This window comes from Pelodiscus sinensis, chromosome 24, assembly GCF_049634645.1.
Source record: "Pelodiscus sinensis isolate JC-2024 chromosome 24, ASM4963464v1, whole genome shotgun sequence".
NCBI lineage: Eukaryota > Metazoa > Chordata > Testudines > Trionychidae > Pelodiscus > Pelodiscus sinensis.
In genome coordinates, this window is record NC_134734.1 from 2,637,111 (window position 1) to 2,656,383 (window position 19,273).

General features: G+C 57.3%; 2 protein-coding genes across 2 annotated transcripts; one reads left to right on the forward strand and one right to left on the reverse strand.

Annotated features, from left to right (window-relative positions):
* The first annotated feature begins 754 nt into the window (after positions 1–754).
* LOC102456173 (chemerin-like receptor 1) lies at positions 755–7,681 on the forward strand. Its single transcript, XM_014568836.3, has 2 exons — positions 755–1,013; positions 2,202–7,681. Exon 2 carries the CDS (start codon positions 2,274–2,276, stop codon positions 3,189–3,191), a length of 918 nt encoding a protein of 305 aa, XP_014424322.2. The 5' UTR covers positions 755–1,013; positions 2,202–2,273; the 3' UTR covers positions 3,192–7,681.
* A 2,917-nt stretch (positions 7,682–10,598) lies between these two features.
* On the reverse strand, positions 10,599–17,901 carry LOC106731346 (N-formyl peptide receptor 2-like). Its single transcript, XM_075907729.1, has 2 exons — positions 17,772–17,901; positions 10,599–16,640 (listed from the first exon to the last, which is right to left on the reverse strand). Exon 2 carries the CDS (start codon positions 16,636–16,638, stop codon positions 15,628–15,630), a length of 1,011 nt encoding a protein of 336 aa, XP_075763844.1. The 5' UTR covers positions 16,639–16,640; positions 17,772–17,901; the 3' UTR covers positions 10,599–15,627.
* Between the last annotated feature and the right edge of the window lie 1,372 nt (positions 17,902–19,273).

The window sequence follows — 19,273 nt, forward strand, 5'->3', positions numbered from 1 at the left end:
CCTGGAAGTCCCAGGCTGGGAGGTGGGGCCACGATCGGTGCTGGGAGCGTCTGGTCGCAAGCAGAAACCCGGTGGGGGCGGGAGGAGTGTGTGGGAGGCGGGGTGTGATCAGCGCTGTTTGTCAGAGGCTGGAGAGGGATGGCAGGAGACAAATCGCTTGATCACTGTCTTCGGTCCACCCCCTCTGGGGTACCTGGTGCTGGCCACTGTCGGCAGACAGGATACTGGGCTAGATGGACCTTTGGTCTGACCCAGTACTTATGTTCTTAACACCTCTCAGCAAGCATGTGACAAAACAGAAACCAAACAAGATTCAGGAACTGGGCTTTGAGAAATGGATCCCTCCCGAGGCATCAGAACAGCGAATAACAATCCGTGTGCACTGCAATGCAGAACTGCACTTCCCGCGCTCCCAGATGCAGGGCAAAGACTGGGGAAGTAGACGGCATAACAGGGAAATTGGGGCTAGGATCCTGTCTATTAATACTGGGCTGTGGTTTGTGTGATCTCTAGCCCAGCTCTGCGGTTTCCTTAGTGCTGGCTGGGCCAGGGCTGGGGTCCCTGCACAGAGGTGGGGCTCAGATCTCATGAGGCCAATTCCCAGCCAGGCTCTGGTCTCTTGCTCCAGCCGGGAGGCGATCGGAGGGGGAAAAGTTCAGGTTGGGGTCTCTGGTCCTGGGACCTCACCCGGTGGAACTGGCTGGACGAGTTGGTCTCAGCCCCAGCTCTCCGCTGGCTGCCCTGCCCCCCCCCCCCCCCACCCTCCCCGGCCATGAGTTTGTGATTCACGTAACAGCTACATGGAGCAATCGCCATTGGAGGCCTTTCAGGCTTTGCAGAAGTGAACGGACCCAGCTACATCCTGTGGGTTCCCCCCATTGCTCACCCTCCCAGATACAAGCACGCACACGGCTTCCTGCTGCCGGCTGAGCCAGTCCAGGCGAGCTGCAGGAGTTGTGTGGGGGACCTGGATGGGGCTCGACTCAGAGACGCTGCATCTCCCCAAGACACAGGTAAGGAAATGAAGGAAACCCTCCAGCTGCCCCACAGGGTGTCATTCTGCCCTCCCACCTCCCCGCAGCTGTCCCCTGGATCTCTCACATCCTGCCCCATCCATCCCTCCCCCTATCCCACTTGGTAGCCGAGCCTGACATTAGTTGGGTGTCATTTGGTAAGAGGTCATGAGCCCCCATCCCGCTGGGTGTTGAGCGACACTGTCCGAGCTCAGGGGTCCCATCTCAAGGGGTTGTAGAAGCTGTAGAAACCATTTTCATATTTTGCTAGAAGCCATCTTGTATATCAGAAACCATTTCAGCTTTTCTCTCAAGCACGTAGACCAGAGTGAACTTTCTGTCACCCCGTGAGAAGAGGCCTTCAGGATGGGCTATTGGTATGTGTTAATTGGGCTGGTTGGGACAGGAGATGTACTCCCTCGTACCTGTCCACCATCTTGTTGATAAGGCTTTGTTTTTCCAAATTTAATTGAGGATTTCTGTAATTGGATGCCCTGACGTCAGACTGTGTGGCTAAGGGCATAAAGATACTAGGATTGATTGTATTAGCAGCCTTACTGGGCCTGGCTTTGCTGGGACCACGTTTGGCTCATGCTGTGCTTTATTAATTAATAAAGCTGTTTGTTAGCTGCCTAAACAGAAAGGAGGTTTTTTTTTGCTTCAACAGGGTGCTGCACTGGCAAATGTTCGGAGGGGAAACTGAGGCCCAAGGCTGTAACATGACTGGGCCAAGCTCCCTCAGCAGTTCAGTGGCAGAGTCTGGGATGGACCCAGGAGTCCTGACTCCCCATCCAGCTGTTCAAATTGCTTCTTGCAACAGCCTTTCACTAGACAAAAGGTGTTAGGGGCCTGCCCTTTCTCTGGTGCACTGCCCGGGGCCTTGTTTGTTGTCTACGGTTGTTGAAAGAAGGAAAATCCACCCCAATGTAAAACCAAACCCTCTGGGGCTGGGAACAGAGAAAACAAACCCTGCATCTTGGCAGCGACATCACTGAATCGACCCTTTCGGTCCCCTGCTCACCCTGCGGTTCGCTGCTTCTAAGGGCTTTGTACCACTGGGTGCCATCGGTCCACAAGGATTCGATCCCTCCTCAGCTCAGCCCAGAGACTGGGAGTTTATAAACGCCGCCTCTGTCTCTCTGTCCCCGTCCTGCAGCCCTTTTCACTGCTCTCCCTTCCTCCCCTCAGCCCAGCATCTGCCCCGCCCCTGCCAAGCCCTGAGAAGAAGGAGGTGATACTGTGACGGCAGCTCCTCCGAGAATGGAGTTCCTCCAGGTCTTCTTCCTGGTGCTCTATGGCTTGGCCTTCCTCACCGGGGCACCATTGAACGGCTACGTCCTCTTCGTCGCTGGCTGCCGTGTGGAGAGGACGGCCAGCGCCCTGTTGTTCCTGAACCAGGCCGTGTCCAATTTCATCTTCATGCTCTGCGTGCCCCTCAGAATTGTCTTCATCTACTTACCGCATGTAGACTGGGCCAGGAGGCTGAGCAGCACCATCATCTCCCTGCACATGTTCGCCAGCACCTTCCTCCTCACGGCCATGAGTATCCATCGCTGTGTCCTTGCGACACGACCTGAGTGGGCCCAGAAATGCCTCACGGTCTCCCTGGCCTTCTTGGGCACATGGGGCCTGTCGGCTGGGTTCAGCTTGCGGTACGGTGACCTCTGGGAATCCCTCGTCCCATCTGCCAGCACCAGCATGAATTTCCAAGTGGATCCAGGGAGGGTGAAGGCCGCCGTCGCAATCCAGTTCCTGGCTGGGTTTCTGATCCCATTAGCCTTAAGCCTGATCCCAACCTTCTGCATCGTTCTCGCTGCCAGGCTGGGAAGGAACCGGCTGATCCAGGCCACCCAGCCCCTCGAGATCCTTCCTTGCTTGATCCCGACCTTTTTCCTCTGCTGGCTGCCGTATCACGTCTTCTACTTCCTGCGGATTACAGCTCTGTACTTGGTGCCTTACAAAGACACTGAAATCACCTTGGCTTGTGTCCTGGCGCCGATGTGTTTCTACAGCTGCCTTAGTCCCATCTTGTATCTCACCATGGAGGAAGAGTTTCTGAGGTACCGGCAACATGCTTGCAACCCGCACACCACAGACCACTCAGGGCTAGAACTGGCCAACAGCCCCATTCTCCTGCGCCGTCCCCCTCTGCCCCCGAGGTGCGAGAGCCAATTTTAGGGGATGCAGGGCCCAGAATTTCGATATTTCCTGGAGGAAGAATTCTGTGCACTAGGACTAATAGTTTCCTTTTGACCCCAAAATCGTCTTTTATGGCAAGTGAATTCTGGGCCTCCTTTTGCAGGATTAGAAAACTTGCCTTGTAACGAGAGCCAAGAGATCCAGGCGCTAGATCCGTGTAGCTGAACAAAGAGCAGGTGACTGCATCCCAGTCTGTAAGATATTCAGACTGGAACAGATATTGAACTATGGGATCTCGAGATTCAGGTCAGGAGACTGGAGCAGGGGGGCTCAAAGCAGAGAGTGCAGGATTCAGGACATGGGGCTAAGTGTGGGGCGTGATGAGTGGGGGGGCCAAGGGCTCTATTTCGGGGACTGTAAGAGGCTGAAGCCGCACATACCATCTCCCTGTCGCTTTTCCTGCTTCCTGTGACCAGGGAATGAGGGAAAGTGCCCAGCCTCCTGCATCCTCTCGCTTCGGGCTGCTCAGGGGAGGGGCAGAGGAGGGAGGCAGCAGGCTCTGTGCTTCCCCTCACTCCCTAGGCACAAGAAGCAGGGAGCTGGTATGTGCGGTTGCAGTTCCTCATATTACTTCAAAATTGTGGTGGCGACGGGGGCCCTCAGGGCTAGGTCTTGTAGCTGAGCACAGCAGGAAGCCTGGAACTGAGCTGGGAGCATCCCTCCCCCTGCATCCAAGCGCCCCAATCAGTCGGCTTCATGCCGGAGCTCCGCTCGGGGGCCCTGCCTTCCTCTCCCCTCTGGAAATCCCTCCTTTGGCTTGTTTGAAACCTGCCACCTCCTAATTTCATTTGGCGACCCCTACTGCTTGTGTTCTGAGGTAGAGGAGGATGCACCACTGCCTTATGTACCTCCTCCACGCCAGTCATGGGTCTATAGATCACTGTCATATCCCCCCCATCGTCTCTGCTCCGAGCTGAGCAGTCCCAGTCTCTTTGATCTCTCCTTATAGAAAGGCTGTTTCATACCTTGATCATGTCTGTTGCCCTTCTCAGTCCCTTTCCCATTCCCTGTTTATGGAGCTTTCAAGGTGTGGGCGTCTCATGGCTTCCAACAGAGGCTGTGTGATCCGACATTTCTGCCATGTTCGCTGTCCCTTTCCTAATGCCTCCAAAATTCAATACAATTTTATTTTCACCACCACTTCACCCTGAATCAATGTTTTTCCATGAATGGTCCATGTGACACCACCATTTATTTGGTGGGAGGGGGAGTATTTTGTTGGCATTGCACCTGCAGTAACAAGAGGGCCTGAAACACACGGCCGTGCCTCACAGGCCTGGGGTGAGGCCTGAGGCCTAGTTGAAAGTAGGCACAATTTTGCTGCTACAAAGCAAACTTGAGCCCTAAGCAAGAGGCAGGCCCGGCTCCCCCAATCCAGCAGGATCCAGGCTGATATTTCAGAAACACCCGCACCTCAGAGGTACCAGGCACAGGCCGAAAACACAGTCCAGAGGGGTGGTACCAGAACACCTGGCTCAGAAACATCTTGGGACCAACACACTCCACACAGATAAGAGGGACACCCTGACCCTGGTTCAGGACATGGCCAGCATGACAGCATGATGGACAGAGAAGCTTAGGTCCAACCCCCATGTACAAGGTACTAGGTGGTATCTAACAATGTCAGCACCCTGACACATCCGCAGTGAGGTGTAACTTGTCTGTGTCTAGGTCTAACCATGGATCTCAGGGGGTCTGCCGCTGTCCAGCCCAGGGGGCAATGAGAACCCCGCCACTGTCTGCGCTCAGTCCATTGTCTGGCCACTCGGGTACCAGCAGAACCGTGGACGTCTGCTCCAGGGCACTAGAGACGGGGCTTCACTTACAATAAACCTGGCCGGGCACCTTCCTGCCATGTCTCATCGTGTGCACCATCTCCTCTGGATCTGCCTTGTCCATGTGTCTTTGGCCCCCTCAAAGAACTCAAGTAGATCAGTGAGGCAGGATTTCCCTTTACAAAAACCACGTTGACTCTTCCCCAACAAATCGGGTTCATCTCTGTGTCTGACAAGACGTCTCTTTACTGGGATTTCCATCAGTTTGCACGACACTCACGTTAGACTTACCCGTCTGTAATTGCCAGGATCACCTCTAGAGCCCTTGTTAAAACTGGCATCACCTTCGCTACCTTCCAGTTATCTGGCACAGAAGGAGATTTAAGTAACAGGTTATAACCCACAGCGAGCAGGTCTGTAATTTCCTTTGGAAATACTGATAGAAATGTAGCCGTGTTCGTCTGGTGTAGCTGAAACAAAAAACAGGACTATGTAGCACTTTAAAGACTAACAAGATGGTTTATTAGGTGATGAGCTTTTGTGGGTCTGGCACTTCTTTAAAGTGCTACATAGTCCTGTTTTTTGTTTTAGAAATACTGTCTGCTCCTGGTGAGTTATTGATGTCATCTCCTCTAATGTGGCCTCAGTCAAGGCATTCCTCAGATGTGTCTCTTGAAAGATAAAGTTCAGGGGTGGGAATCTCCCACACACCCTCAGCAGTGGAGACCAATGCAAATAATTCCTTTTGTTTCTCGGAATGGCTTTATCATCCTTTCACGTCTCGATTGTCCAGCGGCCCCACTGGTTGGTTAGCAGCTTCCTGCTTCTGACAATTGACAAATGACACATTCTTTTGCTATTTCCTTTTGAGTCGTTGCCTGGCTGTTCTCCAACTTCTTTTGCCCTCCCTCATTGTATTAGTACACTTCAGAGTCCAGAGGTTATGCTCCTTTCGATTTTCCTCAGTGGGGCTTAACTTCCACTTTCTAAACCAGGCTTTCATGCCTCTCCCAGCAGCTTTTACTTTCTGTTTAGCCACCGTGGTGCGTTTTTAGTGCTCTCACTTTTTTTTTTTTAAATTTAGCACACACATTGAAGTGGAGCCTCTATGAGGGTGCTTAACAAAGTTCCCATGTGGCTTGCAGGGCTTTCACTTTTAGCCTGTCTCACTGATGGGAGGCAGGATTCTTGATTCTGAGGGACTTAAAAAAATTGCTGATCCTTTCTGAGTCTTTGGCTGGCGGTTCTTCCGTTTCTATTTTGGCCTCCCTCATTCTATTTATACCCCTTGCTTGCCAGAGCTGTACGCTCCTTTCTGATTTCCTCAGCAGGAGTGAACTTTCACTTTCTAAACCGTGCCTTCAGGCCACTGTAATTGGTTGTTGAGCCAGAGCGGCACTTTTTTTGGCTCTCTTATTATGTTTTTTAATTTGGACTATTCATTAAGTTGACCCTCTAGCGTGATGGGTTGAAACATTTTTCCTGTAATTTGCAGGGATTTCACTTTTGTCCCTGTAACTTTCAATTTCTGTTGAACTAACCACCTCATTATTGTGGCATTCCCCTTTCTGAAATTAAATGCCCCAGGGCTGGGGCACTGAGGTGTTTTTGTTGCCATGGGGATGTTAAATCTAATTATCTGATAGTCACTGTTCCCAAGCGATGCAGCTGTTGTCACCTCTGGGATCAGATCCTGTGCTCCACTGAGCAAGAATGGCCCTTCCCTGCGTGGGTGCCAGAAAAAGCTGTTCCCAGAAAGAGCTGTTTAAGGTCTCAAGAAACTTTCTATCCCGTCCTGAAGTGACGTGTCCCCAGTCAATATGGGGATAGTTGAAATCCCCCATTATAATTGAGATGTAACTGTTTAAGGCCTCTCTAATCTCCTTGTATGTCTACACTACAAAGTTAATTCGAAATAGCAGTTATTTTGAATTAACATTAATAGCATCTACACAGGCAAACTGCTAGTGGAGCCCTTATTTCGACTTTGGTAAACCTCATTCTACGAGGAGTAACGCCAAATTTGAAATAGCTATTTCGAATGAAGTGCTGTGTAGACACTTATTTCAAATTAGGAGGCCTCCAGCCCTTCCCAGGGAGCCCTGGTGGCCACTCTGGGCACAACCAGGAAAACTTCCTCTCCTCTCCCACAGCTCCGGAGCCATTAAAGGGGTAGACCCTGGCCACAGTGCCTGTGCCAGCTCCAAGCCTGCCAGCCCAGAGCCAGCAGTGGCCACCAGGGCCCCTGTCCCAGTGGTCCCAAAACATGAGCCAGCAAGTCACTGGCAGTCAGCCCTCCACCGCTCCCCAGGAACAGTCTGCCAGCTCCCAGGAGCCTGACGGGGGCAAGAGAAGGCGAGCACCATCCTGGTCCAGGGTGGAGATCATGGACCTTATTCAGGTTTGGGGGGGATGCCCCCAACTTCCATAATCTCAGCCCTAGATGGAGGAATGTGGCCATCTATGGCAGGATAGCTGCCAGCCTGGCCACCAAAGGCCACATGCAAACCCAGGAGCAGGTTCGCATGAAAGTCAAGTTGGTCCAGTGAGACCCCCGACCCTGAGCCCTGAGCTTCCCCTCCCCCTTCTTCCCCTTGCTTCTCCCTTCCAGCTCCCTCCTCCCAGGTTCCCCCTCCCCTCTCTCACCTCCTTTTCACATTCTCCCCAGAGGTCCACCCCCCCCCCCAGTTTTGTTCAATAAACCCAGTTTCTATTTCTGAACATACGTGTCTTTTATTTGACATCAGGAAGGGGGGCTAGGGAGGGGTAAGTGGAAGGACGTGAGGGAGGAATGGGGCACGAGCCCCCGGTGGGGAGAACCGGGAAGGCTCTGAGGGGTGGACGCTCTCCTTCAGGGCCTCCTGGATCCTGACAGCCCCGCGATGGATCCCCGGATGGCATCCTGCAGCAAGTGCAGCCGGGCTGATGGCAACGACCCCACGAGACACACCGGTGTGCCCAGGGGCAGCTTTGGCTCCATGTGGCCGAGTGCTGTGGTGTCCTGAGTTTGGACATTCAGGGAACTCCAAGCCAGGACTGCTTTGCTATCCCTCATCGAGGTAGACAAGCAAGCGAGGAACCCTGATGTTGCCGGCACACAGCCGAGAACCGGGGTGGGGGTAGGATCCCTTTAAGCACGGAGCTCAGTTAGCCTCAGGCAGCAGCCCCACATACTAAGTCCTAACCTGATTCCCTGCCGGCACTATTAGCAAAATGCTATTTCAAAATCGTTTTTGTGTATAGATGTGTTATTTTGAATTAGCTTAATTCGAATTAACTATTTTGAATTAAGTTAATTCGAAATAGTGCTGTAGTAGAGACATACCCCCTGAGTATTTCACAGTCACTACGACTGGTTATGTATCCCCCCTGCTATATTGTCCTTAGAGCATGGAATAACTATCCATAGAACGTCCATGCTGCAGTTAAGTTCTTACTTAATTTGATTCTAGGTTCTTTTCACATACAGCGGCAGCACCCCACCTCCGCAACCCACCCTTCCAATATAATTGATACCCGGGTATTACCCTGTCCCACTGATCATCCAGGTTCCACCATGTTTCTCTGACACCTGTTTCCCCAATCTCCTCACACTTCCCCTCCTCCTCACACTCAACCGACTGAGGGCTCCTGGCGGTACAGCCCCGCCTCCCAGCTGGGACTCCCAGCTGCTCCCCCCACCCACGCTGGACTTCCGTCTGGTGCGCAGCCGGAAAAATCAGCAAATACCGGACATTGCACATTGCACACTGCACGTGTCCGGTATTGCCTGATTTTTTTTAGCGGACAGAAAGCGCAAATACCGGACTGTCCGGTACAATACCGGACACCTGGCAACCCCAGGTGCCAGCTGAGACCCCCGCGCTGGCTGCTTCCCCCCCCCCCCCCAGCCTGGCTTTGGCTGCAGCTAATCACCCTGTTGGCCATGGGCCCCCCTGTGTGCCCTGGTCGCAGGCCTTGGGAAACCCCAAATCCCACAACTGGCGGGGGAGGGGCGGGCTGGGCACTGAGCTGCCCCTGTCCAGGCTCTGAACAAGGCCGCAGGGGGCAGCTCTGGGGGGCAGGGCGGGGAGCTGAGGACTGGCTGGAGCCCCCTGTTGTGAGCTCCGGCCTGGCTAGGGGTGACTTGTGGCTCTGAGCTGGGGGAGGGGAGCGCGAGTGTGGGGCCTGGCCGGGGGAGAGCAGCCTGATGCAGCCCCACGTCCGACAGAGCGAGAGATTCATGTGCCTGACGCCTGGGGAGGCCTTTCTGGGATGTTCCAGGGGCAAGTGGGACAAAGGCCTTGGGGCCCCACCCCCGAATCCCCCCCCCCCCCCAGCATCGCTTCGGGGGCCCAGCTGTGGCTGGGGTAAATGGGCTGATGGTTTGCAGTGACATAGCCTCAGCTCTGCCCGGCTCCTGCTCTGGGGCCGCGGCTGCCCCGGGTGTGGCCTCGTCGGATGGTTTCCCGGGCCCCGCGCTGGGCGAGGCTCTGGCCGCCGCGGTGGCTTTGCAGAGCCAGTTGTGTGAGCAGCTCCCACCCCTGCTGACTCCCCCCTCCCCACAGACGCCAGCTCCCTGCCCCCACGCAGCCTCTGGGGGAAGGAAGGCCAAGGAATGGGGGTGCAGGCGTCCCATGCTCTGTGTCTGCCAGGGACACGGGGAAGGAAGCAAGATTCAACCGTCCAGCTGCAGTGCTGGGGTGGGAGGCAGAGCAGCCCCCCAGCTCTGTCTCTGCCCCCCTCCCCTGGATTCCTCTCTGCCTCCCATCCCGCTCCCCTCCATATTCCCTCCCTGCCCTCCATTCCCCCCCAGGGAAGAGGTGTCCATCGATGCAGAGTTTACAGTTTGACTCGGTGGCTCTCAGCACCCCCGGTGCGCCTGACCCCACCCCACAGCAGCCCCCCCAATTCCGCCCTGCCCCTGTATAATCAGCCCCCAGCCCTACCACAGAGGCAGCTGCATCCCAGTGTGGGAAAGACCCGACAGGCTCTGGGCTGAGCGTGGCAGTAAAGCCATGGGGCCAGTAGATGGCAGCACATGCCCAGTGCAGGTCCTTGTCGGACACCTGGCGTAACAGCTGAGGGGGCAGGTATTGCAGGACATTTACAAATGGGGCCTATGCTGGCAGGGGATACGGGGCGACAGTGAGGGGCATCGGAAGGGCTGGGGGGTGGGTGGAGCTGGGAAGGGCAGATCAGGAGTGAGGGGCACCGGAAGGGGGCAGGTTGGGCTTGAGGGACACCAGCAGGGCGGGGGAGGGGATGGAGCGGGGGGGGGGCAGAGTGGGAGTGGGCACCGGCAGGGTGGGGAGATGGAGCTGGGGAAGCAGGGCGGGAGTGAGGGGCACTGGCAGGGCGGGGGAGGGGATGGAGCTAGGGGAGCAGAGCGGGAGTGAGGGGCACTGGCAGGGCGAGGGAGGGGATGGAGCTAGGGGAGCAGGGCGGGAGTGAGGCAGGGCAGGGGCGGGGCAGGGGCGGGGGCTGGAGCTGGGGGAGCAGAGCAGGAGTGAGGGGCACTGGCAGAGCGGGGGAGGGGATGGAGCTGGGGGAGCAGGGCGGGAGTGGGGGCACTGGCAAGGCGGAGGCGGGGGCAGGGATGGAGCTGGGGGGGCAGGGCGGGAGTGGGGGGCACCGGCAGGTGGGGGTGGGGGACCCAGTGCTGGTTTGGCACCTGGGGAAGGTGGAAATGAGGTCACGCAGCTAACGGTTACTCCGCACGAAGCCTCCAGCTCAGTCACCGGTCGCGGGGATTTCGAGGCAGCCGGGAGATGCTAAGACAGTGACCTTTACCTGTTCCGCGCCTGTAACGCAACACCCGCTCGGCGCAGGCGGCCGGCCGGCTGACACCCAGCTGGACCCAGCACTTGCAGGTCACAACTACCTGTTAATTTCTCACAGAGTGTCCTCAGCGCCCCGCCTGGCTGCGGGGGGAGTAATGGGACTGGGAGGCCAAATCCCCGGCTGGGGCCAATGAGCTGTCGCTCCATCGGTGTCAATGGGCCACATTCCCATCACTGGGGCTGCCTTCCTGTGCCCCGCCTGGCTCCAGTCGCTGTCCGTGGCCTGTGCCGCCCACCCATCCGCTGTTACCCCCTCAGAGGTTTCCAGGCCGCCCTGAGTGCAGCCAAACACTGGCAAAAAGCAGAGTCTGAGATGTCACTTCCAGCCACAGATAGGTCTGCAGCACTTGTCTGCCAATCGTTCTGCACCTGGGAGACTTGCTACACTCAGTCCCAGTGAACGCGATACAAGCTCCACCATGTGGATGCACCAGATCTCATATTTAAGAGCATCAGAGCATCCAGGCTGGGGCAGAGCAAAGGTCCATCCAGTCCCGGGTCTTGTCTGCCCACAGTGGTCCATGCCAGGTGCACCAGAGGGAATGAACAGAACAGGGAATCATCAAGCGATCTTTCCTCTGTCACATATTCCCAGATTCGGACAAACAGAGGAAGGGACACCGTGCCTGAACATCCTGCCTAATAGCCATTGATGGACCTAATCTCCATGCATTGAACCCTGTTAAAGTCCAGGTCTTCACAGCATCCTCTGGCAAGGAGTTCCACAGGTTGACTGTGCGTTGTGTGCATCAAAATTTCCTTTAGTTTGTTTTAAACCAGCTGCCTATTCATTTTATTTGGTGACCCCTAGTTCTTACACCTTTAGAAAACAACAAATATTCTGGTATCACTTTAAAGACTAACAAAACATGTAGATGGTATCATGAGCTTTCGTGGGCACAGCCCACTTCTTCAGATGTCGACAGAACTCGGCGGTAGTGTAGATGCAGGTATAGTTTTGTCAACAAAAGTCCACTTTTGTAAACAAAACCCTGTAGCCTAGACACACCCCAAGATCTCTCTCTCTCTCATTTAGTTTCCTTTAGTCGTACGTGCAGTTGGGACGATGTTTTCCAATGTGCGTTACTTTGCATTTATCACCATTAACATTCGTTTGCTGTTTTGCTGATGTCGTGCGACCAGGGAAACGCTCGACCCTCCCTTCCACAAGCAGTTTCTAGTCTAAAGAACCAGAAATCCCGTAAAAGCCCTAACACACGTAATTCTTCTCCCCTTTCCAGCTAGCAAGGGGAGCCGACAGGAACGTGTGTCCCATTGGACATTCTGACGGTTCCAACTTTTCTTTCATCTCACGCTGAAATGGCCGAAGTCCCCACAAACCTCGCATGCTTTCAGAAATGCCCAGTGTGATGCAGTAGGGGGCTGTCCACTCTGTTGGGCATTCACTGGTGGCTGCATTTGGGCTGGGGGTGACCCCTACTGGCCGGTGTCTATAGCACGGCCTAGCAGGGGGGATGCCTAAGGTCACATAGGCAAAGATCCAACCACTCCGACTGGTTGAGGGCAGGGAGGGAACAAAGGAAGAGAGGTTTCAAGGAAAGGGTCAGTTGCTGGCTGGGAAACATGAAGGAAACAGCTTTTGCTGAGGATCTAGGGGTGACAAAGGACCCCCTAATCCAAGGGGTCTTAGGCATCCTGGCCCTGACTCCTGAAACCAGACCACATCTACGCTGGGCTGTATCCTGGGGAAGCAATAAACCGTCTGGCGGAGTCTGTTCTTGCTGCTCCGGGACTGCAGGATCAGGGGGAACCCCGACATGCCGTCACACCCAGTACAAACCATTTTGTGTTGCTCCACAGAACCACTTTGTTGCAGCGGTACCTGTAAGAACAGGGGTTCCCCGCCTTTTCGAGCATATTTTCGACCCCTTTTCAATCTACTACAATTTCACGGACCCCTCCAACGATCCATTCTTGCGAGGGGCCCAACCCGCCATGCTAGTAGCTTGTGAACGGTTAGAGGGGGGGCGACATATTCAAAAAAGAAAACAAAGGGTAAAAGTGACTGACCCGTTTTTAAGCCGACTCCAGAGGAAGCCGCAGCCTGTCAGCTTCAGCGTGGGCTGAGGGACGTGCCGACCGCAGGGCACGGAGCTTCTCAGCTCCCAGTGGCTGCTCTTTGCCTGTGCTGTTTCCTCAGTCCCTGGCCCCTCCGTCCCCTGCCCATCTGTGATGTAGTGGGGGCAGGGGCAGATATAGGGCAGGGCGAGCGGGGCGGCCACCCCGGGCCCCGTGCTTCAAGAAGCCCCTCACATGCACCGTGGCGCAACCGTGCATGTGCCATGGCACCGCCGTGCATGCGCCGTGTCAAAGGGGGGGGGCGTGAAATTGTGCTGCCCTCGGCCCTGCAAAATCGTCATCTACCCCTGAGTGGGGGTGCTGTTACAGTCACTGCTGTATTGTGTGTGCGTGTACCTCAGTTTCCCCTCCCCGGCGCTCTCTCGGCATGAGGGGAGAAGCAGTCAGACATGACTCACTGTGGCAGTATGTCAGTACACTGACACCTCGGATACACCTCGGATCTGGGAGCAGGACAGAGCAGGAGGCTGAGCTGCCTGGGGGGGGAGGGACCAGTTGCTGGGAGTGTGGGGTAGTCTCGGCTGGGCGAGGGAAAGGGAGGATGGTTTTAGACCAAGGAAGGGGGTGAAGCCTCTTCCCCTGAAGGGGTATGTCTACACTAGTTCGTTAATTTGAGCTAGGTAGGCAAATGAGGCGAGAGGAGTTGCACATGAAGCCAGGGATTTAAATATCCCGGGCTTTATTTGCATGTTCCCGTCCGGTCGCCATTTTGAAATTTCACTAGCCCGAACTCACTGCCGCGCGGCTACACGTGGCAGTGAAACGTTAATCGAACTAAGTCCTTAGTTCGAATTAACTGTTACGCCTCACTCCACTGCAGTGGGTCTGATCCTGACCTTTAAAACCTTTCCATGGACCCCCTGCAGGGCCACAGGTTGGGAACCCCGGGTTAGAAGATCTCAGTCCCTAGTTCGAACTAGGGAGGCTAATGTAGGCATTCGAAGTTGCAAATCAAGTCCGGGATTTAAATATCCCGCATTTGATTTGCATCTTCCCAGCCTGTCGACTTTTTTTCTTTTCTTTTTTTTTTTTTTTTTTTTTTTTGAAATTTACAAGTCCAGACAAACTGCCCGTGTCTAAACCTCATTCCAGGAGGAATAACAGGTAGTTCGAACGAGGGCTTTAATTCGAACTACCCGGTCCCTGCCACGTGTAGACACGGGCAGTCAGTCCGGACTTGAAAATTTTTAAAAAAAATGGTGACCAGACAGGAAGACTGATCCCCGTCCTCTTTGCAAACCTGCTGAGGTTCAGGGGCAATGCATGGGGGGCATGAAGGGTCACGCCCCCCCCCCCCCAAGGCCATGGGAGGGAGGGGCAAGGGACCAGGAGACAGCACACAAAGGCATTCCATCCCATGGATGGTTTATCCAGGCCCCCCGGGCCCCACACTTTGGGGAGCCCAGCAGGGCCCAGGGGGTCAGTAGGCACACCTCTCCCCCCACTCACCTGCGGCAGTGGATGGATGTGGAGATGACCTTAGGGGAAGGTGGCAGGGAGGGGCAGAGTCTGGGGGAGGCAGGGCCTGCTGAGGAGTGGGGGTGGGTGGGAAGAAGTGAGGTTCACCCCCCAGGCAAGGAGTGACATGTGGAGGGGCTGGCCATTCCCTCCCTAGTAGTCACCACTGCTCAGCTCCACCCTCCCATTTCCTGCTCTGCCCCCCTCCAGTCTTCCCTCAAGACTAAACAGGCCCAAAGTTTAACCCTTTCTGCACAGGACAGCTTTCCAAGCCCGGGGTCATTTTTCTTGCTTATATTAATTACACTTCTATATGACAGTATAATTTCTAGCAGTTCTACAGCATTCTCAGTACATCTCAAAGCATTTTTCAAAGAGGTGGATGGAAACTGAGGCACGGACCAATCACATGACTTTCCCCGTGACCTTGGGCGACAGCTCCCCTTGCCTGTAGATCTCTCGAGTCCTGAAAGTGGTTTCATTGGTGTCCCTGTTGAACCTGAAGCAGATTGGCTTATGGCAGCTATTGGCTTAAAGGCAGCTGCTGACAGGCCCAAACTGTGTTGGAGGCAGATGGCAGCAGATCTGCAGTGGGGTGTTCTAAAATAATCTGTCCATCCGAACAGGTATTTTCTGCCCTGCAACATTAGTTTTTTTTGCACCTGTCACTGGCCACTGTGGGCAGATGGGACATTGGGCTAGATGGACCTTTGGTCTGACCCAGTCTGTAAGTTTTTGAACATTTGTACCACGCTAAATAAGGAGGATATGTCCCCCCAAAATTTCACAAGCTTGAAAATCTGAGGGAAAAATCGCAACGTGGCTCCATCATAATATTTCGATGGGATCGTTTTAGCATGTTCCATTTGTAATGTTGACATTTAAACATCTTTTAAACAAAACTGAGCCAACATTTCAAAAAAAGCAGCATGTGGACCCGGAAAGGTGCCGTTTCCACGGCAACACCTTTCAACGTTTTCTTCCCAAACTTTTCTGAGATATAAAACCGCCACCAACCGAGCCAGTCCCACAAACTCTCACCGTGGGGGGGGCTCCGTCTCCTGCTCCTCAGCACCAGGTAAAGATCGGGGCCCCTTTGCTTGGGGGCTGCCCAGACCCACAGCGAGTGACTCGCCGTGTCCCGTGGGTGTTCGCAGTCAAAACAGACAAACCGCTGCTGTTTGGTGGGTGAAGAAATAGAAGCCGACAGAAGACACAGAGACTGGCTGTAGCTCACACGCGCGCACACACACAAGGCATTCACGGGCGATCTGGACAATCGAACCCAGGAGTCCTGGTTCCTCTGCTCCCGCCGCTATTATGGCTGATGCTCTGCGACGCCTCCGTCCCGCCCGTCCCCTCCTCTTCCTCGGCCAGGACCTTGCGGAAGATGCTCAGGAAGGAGCCCCTCCGGCGTCCCCTGCTTCGGGCGTAGCCCACCAGCCCGTACAGAATGGGGTTGAGGCAGCTGTGGAGGTAGGCCAAGGCGTTGGCCAGCTTGAGGGGCACGCCCCACAACTCTTTGTCCTTCTGGTAGGTGCTGAAGAGCACCAGGACGTGGTGGGGCAGCCAGCAGGCGAAGAAGAGCGCCACCACGGCCAGCACCAGGGCGAAGGTCCGGCGGTAGCCGTCCCAGCGCCGTTTCCTCAGCTTCCAGGCCAGGACCACGTAGGAGGTGGCGATGATGGTGAAAGGGACCAGGAACCCGCCCAAGAACCGGCTCCACCTCAGCGGCACCTCGGCCAGATGCCGCAGCTCTTTCTGGTAGCCGCAGAAGGTCTCCCCCTGGGTGGTCTGCACGTCCCGGACCACCAGGTAGGGGATGCTGAAGCAGATGGCCAGGAGCCAGGCCCCGGCGATCAGCCAGCACCCGAGCTGGGGCTTGCGGCGGTTGCGGACCCAGACGGGCTGGGCCACCAGCAGGCAGCGGTGGAGGCTGATGAGGGTGAGGATGAAGACGCCGGCGAAGACGACCAGGTAGCGGGCGAAGGAGTGGAGCTTGCACAGGGCCCGGCCGAAGGGCCAGTGGGAGTGCAGGGCCTCCTGCGCGATGGCGGGGATGCGCCCGGCCGAGAAGAGCAGGTCGGCCACGGCCAGGTGGAGGTAGCAGGCCGAGGGGAAGGTGGGCGGCCCGCGGCGGCCGCCCGTGGTGATCCAGATCACCAGGCCGTTGCCGAGCAGGCCCAGCACCAGCACCAGGGCGTTGGTGGTGATGGCGATGATCCGCATGGCCTCCTCGGTGGCGCTGAACGGGGCGGCCGAGCCGTTCATGGCTGCGGGGGAGGGGTCCGGTGAGAGGCTGGCCACGGGGCCCTCTGGTTCCCCCGCTGCCAGCTCTCCCCAGCCCCCAATCCCCCCTCGCTGGACTCCCGGGTCCCCCTCCAAAACCCCATTTCTCCTCGCCCCTTGGTCCCCCCTTCACTGCCCCCCGTGCTGTGGCCCCCACCCCTCACCCAGCACCACAGCACTGTGCCCCCCTCCGCTCCTCACGCCTCCAGCCCCCACCCCCCAAATCCCCCCTCCTGGACTACCTGGTCCTCCTCCAAAACCCCATTTCTCCTCTCCCCTCGATTCCCCTTCACTGCCCCCCCACCATGCTGTGGCCCCCACCCCTCACCCAGCACCACAGCACTGTGCCCCCCTCCGCTCCTCACGCCTCCAGCCCCCACCCCCCACCCCCCAAATCCCCGCTCCTGGACTACCTGGTCCTCCTCCAAAACCCCATTTCTCCTCTCTCCTCGATCCCCCTTCACTGACCCCCTGCTGTGGCCCCCACCCCTCACCCAGCACCACAGCACTGTCCCCCCCTCCGCTCCTCACACCTCCAGCCCCCCAAATTCCCTCCTTGCTGGACTCCCGGGTCCCCCTCCAAAACCCCATTTCTCCTCTCCCCTCGATCCCCCCTTCACTCCCCCCCGTGCTGCGGCCCCCACCCGTCACCCACACGCCGGCCCTCCCCTCCGGAAGAGGGGTTGGGAAACCACACGCGCTGCGGTCTCTCAGTCACCACCACAACTTCCCCTAGAGCGGATCCCAGCCCCCGGCGCGGCCCCTGGCCCCCGGCAGGGAGAGGAGCGTCGCCCGATTGTGTAAAGTGCACCAGCCCTCGCACGGAACCCTGCAGCTGCCAAGGGAGGCAACAAGTGTGCAGGTGCTGTAACCACTACACCCCACTGCCTTCCTCTGGCTTGGGGAGAGAAGCCAGGAGTCCTGGCGCCCAGCTCCCCCTCTTCCCGCTCCCTCCCCCACCCCCCTCTAGCCACTAGACCCCACTTCCCTCCCAGAGCAAGGGAGGAAAAGGAACTCAGGAGCCCTGGCTCCCACCCAGCACCCTGCTGCTCTCACCACTACTCCCCACTGTCCTCACTCCCAGCCCTCTTTCCTCAAAAGGAACCCACGCTCACCTGGCTACGTACTGGCGGGGAGTAAGGAAGAGGAGAGACTTCTCCCACGGCTGCCGGAGCTCTCCCTGGTGTGGGGCAGCTCAGCTCTGTGGCAGGTCGGGTCCCACCCCCGAGTGACGGGCACTTCCCCTTCCGAGCTGGGCTCATCTCAGTTCCCATCACAGCATTTCCCAACCTGCTCTGCACACGTCAGATGGTCACGGCAGCTCCCAGAGCCCAGCTCCCCTCACGGCAGATCCCCGAGCCAGTCCGGAGCCCAGCTCCCCCCACACCAGCTCCCCGAGCCGGCCCGGAGCCCAGCTCCCCTCACGGCAGATCCCCGAGCCGGCCCGGAGCCCAGCTACCCTCACGGCAGATCCCCGAGCCGACCCGGAGCCCAGCTACCCTCACGGCAGATCCCCGAGCCGACCCGGAGCCCAGCTACCCTCACGGCAGATCCCCGAGCCGGCCCGGAGCCCAGCTACCCACACGGCAGATCCCTGAGCCAGCCCGGAGCCCAGCCCCCCCCCCCACGGCAGCTCCCCGAGCCGACCCGGAGCCCAGCTCCTCCCCCTCAGCAGCTCCCCGAGCCGACCCAGAGCCCAGCTCCCCCCACGGCAGCTCCCTGAGTCGGCCCGGAGCTCCCCCCACGGCAGCTCCCTGAGCTGACCCGGAGCCCAGCTCCCCCCTCGGCAGCTCCCTGAGCCGACCCGGTGCCCAGCTACCCCCTCGGCAGCTCCCCGAACTGGCCCGGAGCCCAGCTCCCCCCTCAGCATCTCCCTGAACTGGCCCGGAGCCCAGCTCCCCCCTCAGCAGCTCCCCGAACTGGCCCGGAGCCCAGCTCCCCCCTTGGCAGCTCCCAAAGCCCAGCTCCCCCCACGGCAGCTCCCCGAGCCAACCCAGAGTCCAGCTCCCCCCTCAGCAGCTCCCCAAACCAGTCCAGAGCCAAGCTCCCCCCGTGGCCACTCCCTGAGATGGCTCGGAGCTCAGCTGCCCCCTCATACACTCCCCGAGCTGGCCCCATGCCCACCTCCTTCATGGCAGCTCGTGGAGCTGCCCCTAGAGACCAGCTCCCACCCTCAGCTGTTCCCTGAGCCGGACTTAGCCTATGCACATCCTGTCCCATCGTCCCCTCCCCAGCCGATCTAGGACCAGCCCCTTTGCAGACCCCAGCAAGCAGGTGGCCAGCGGCACTGTGGGACCCGGCTCGGCCTGCAGCTGCGTGAGTGGAATTGTCCTGCAGGCTCCTTGCAAAAGAGACGTCCAGGCCTCTCTCGCCGTGAAAGGGTTACACAAGACGAGTGTCACCGCAAAAGCCGCGGGGGTGGGGTTTCTAGCTGAGCTCACCCTCCGCCGGTGCTGGAGATGTCACGGCCAGAGCGACAGTGAACCCCTGCCAATGCCAAGGCACAGGCCAGGAGTTCTGGCTTCAAGCCCGTGTCCCCTGGAAGCCGGGTCTCTCAGGAGAGATTCCAACACTGCCCCACAGCGAGGTTTGTGTTCCTTCTGGTGGTGCACATGCC

Bases quoted from the DNA above. Each gene is read 5' to 3' on its own strand.
- LOC102456173 (XM_014568836.3), top strand. From the start codon at position 2,274: ATGGAGTTCCTCCAGGTCTTCTTCCTGGTGCTCTATGGCTTGGCCTTC.
- LOC106731346 (XM_075907729.1), bottom strand. From the start codon at position 16,638: ATGAACGGCTCGGCCGCCCCGTTCAGCGCCACCGAGGAGGCCATGCGG.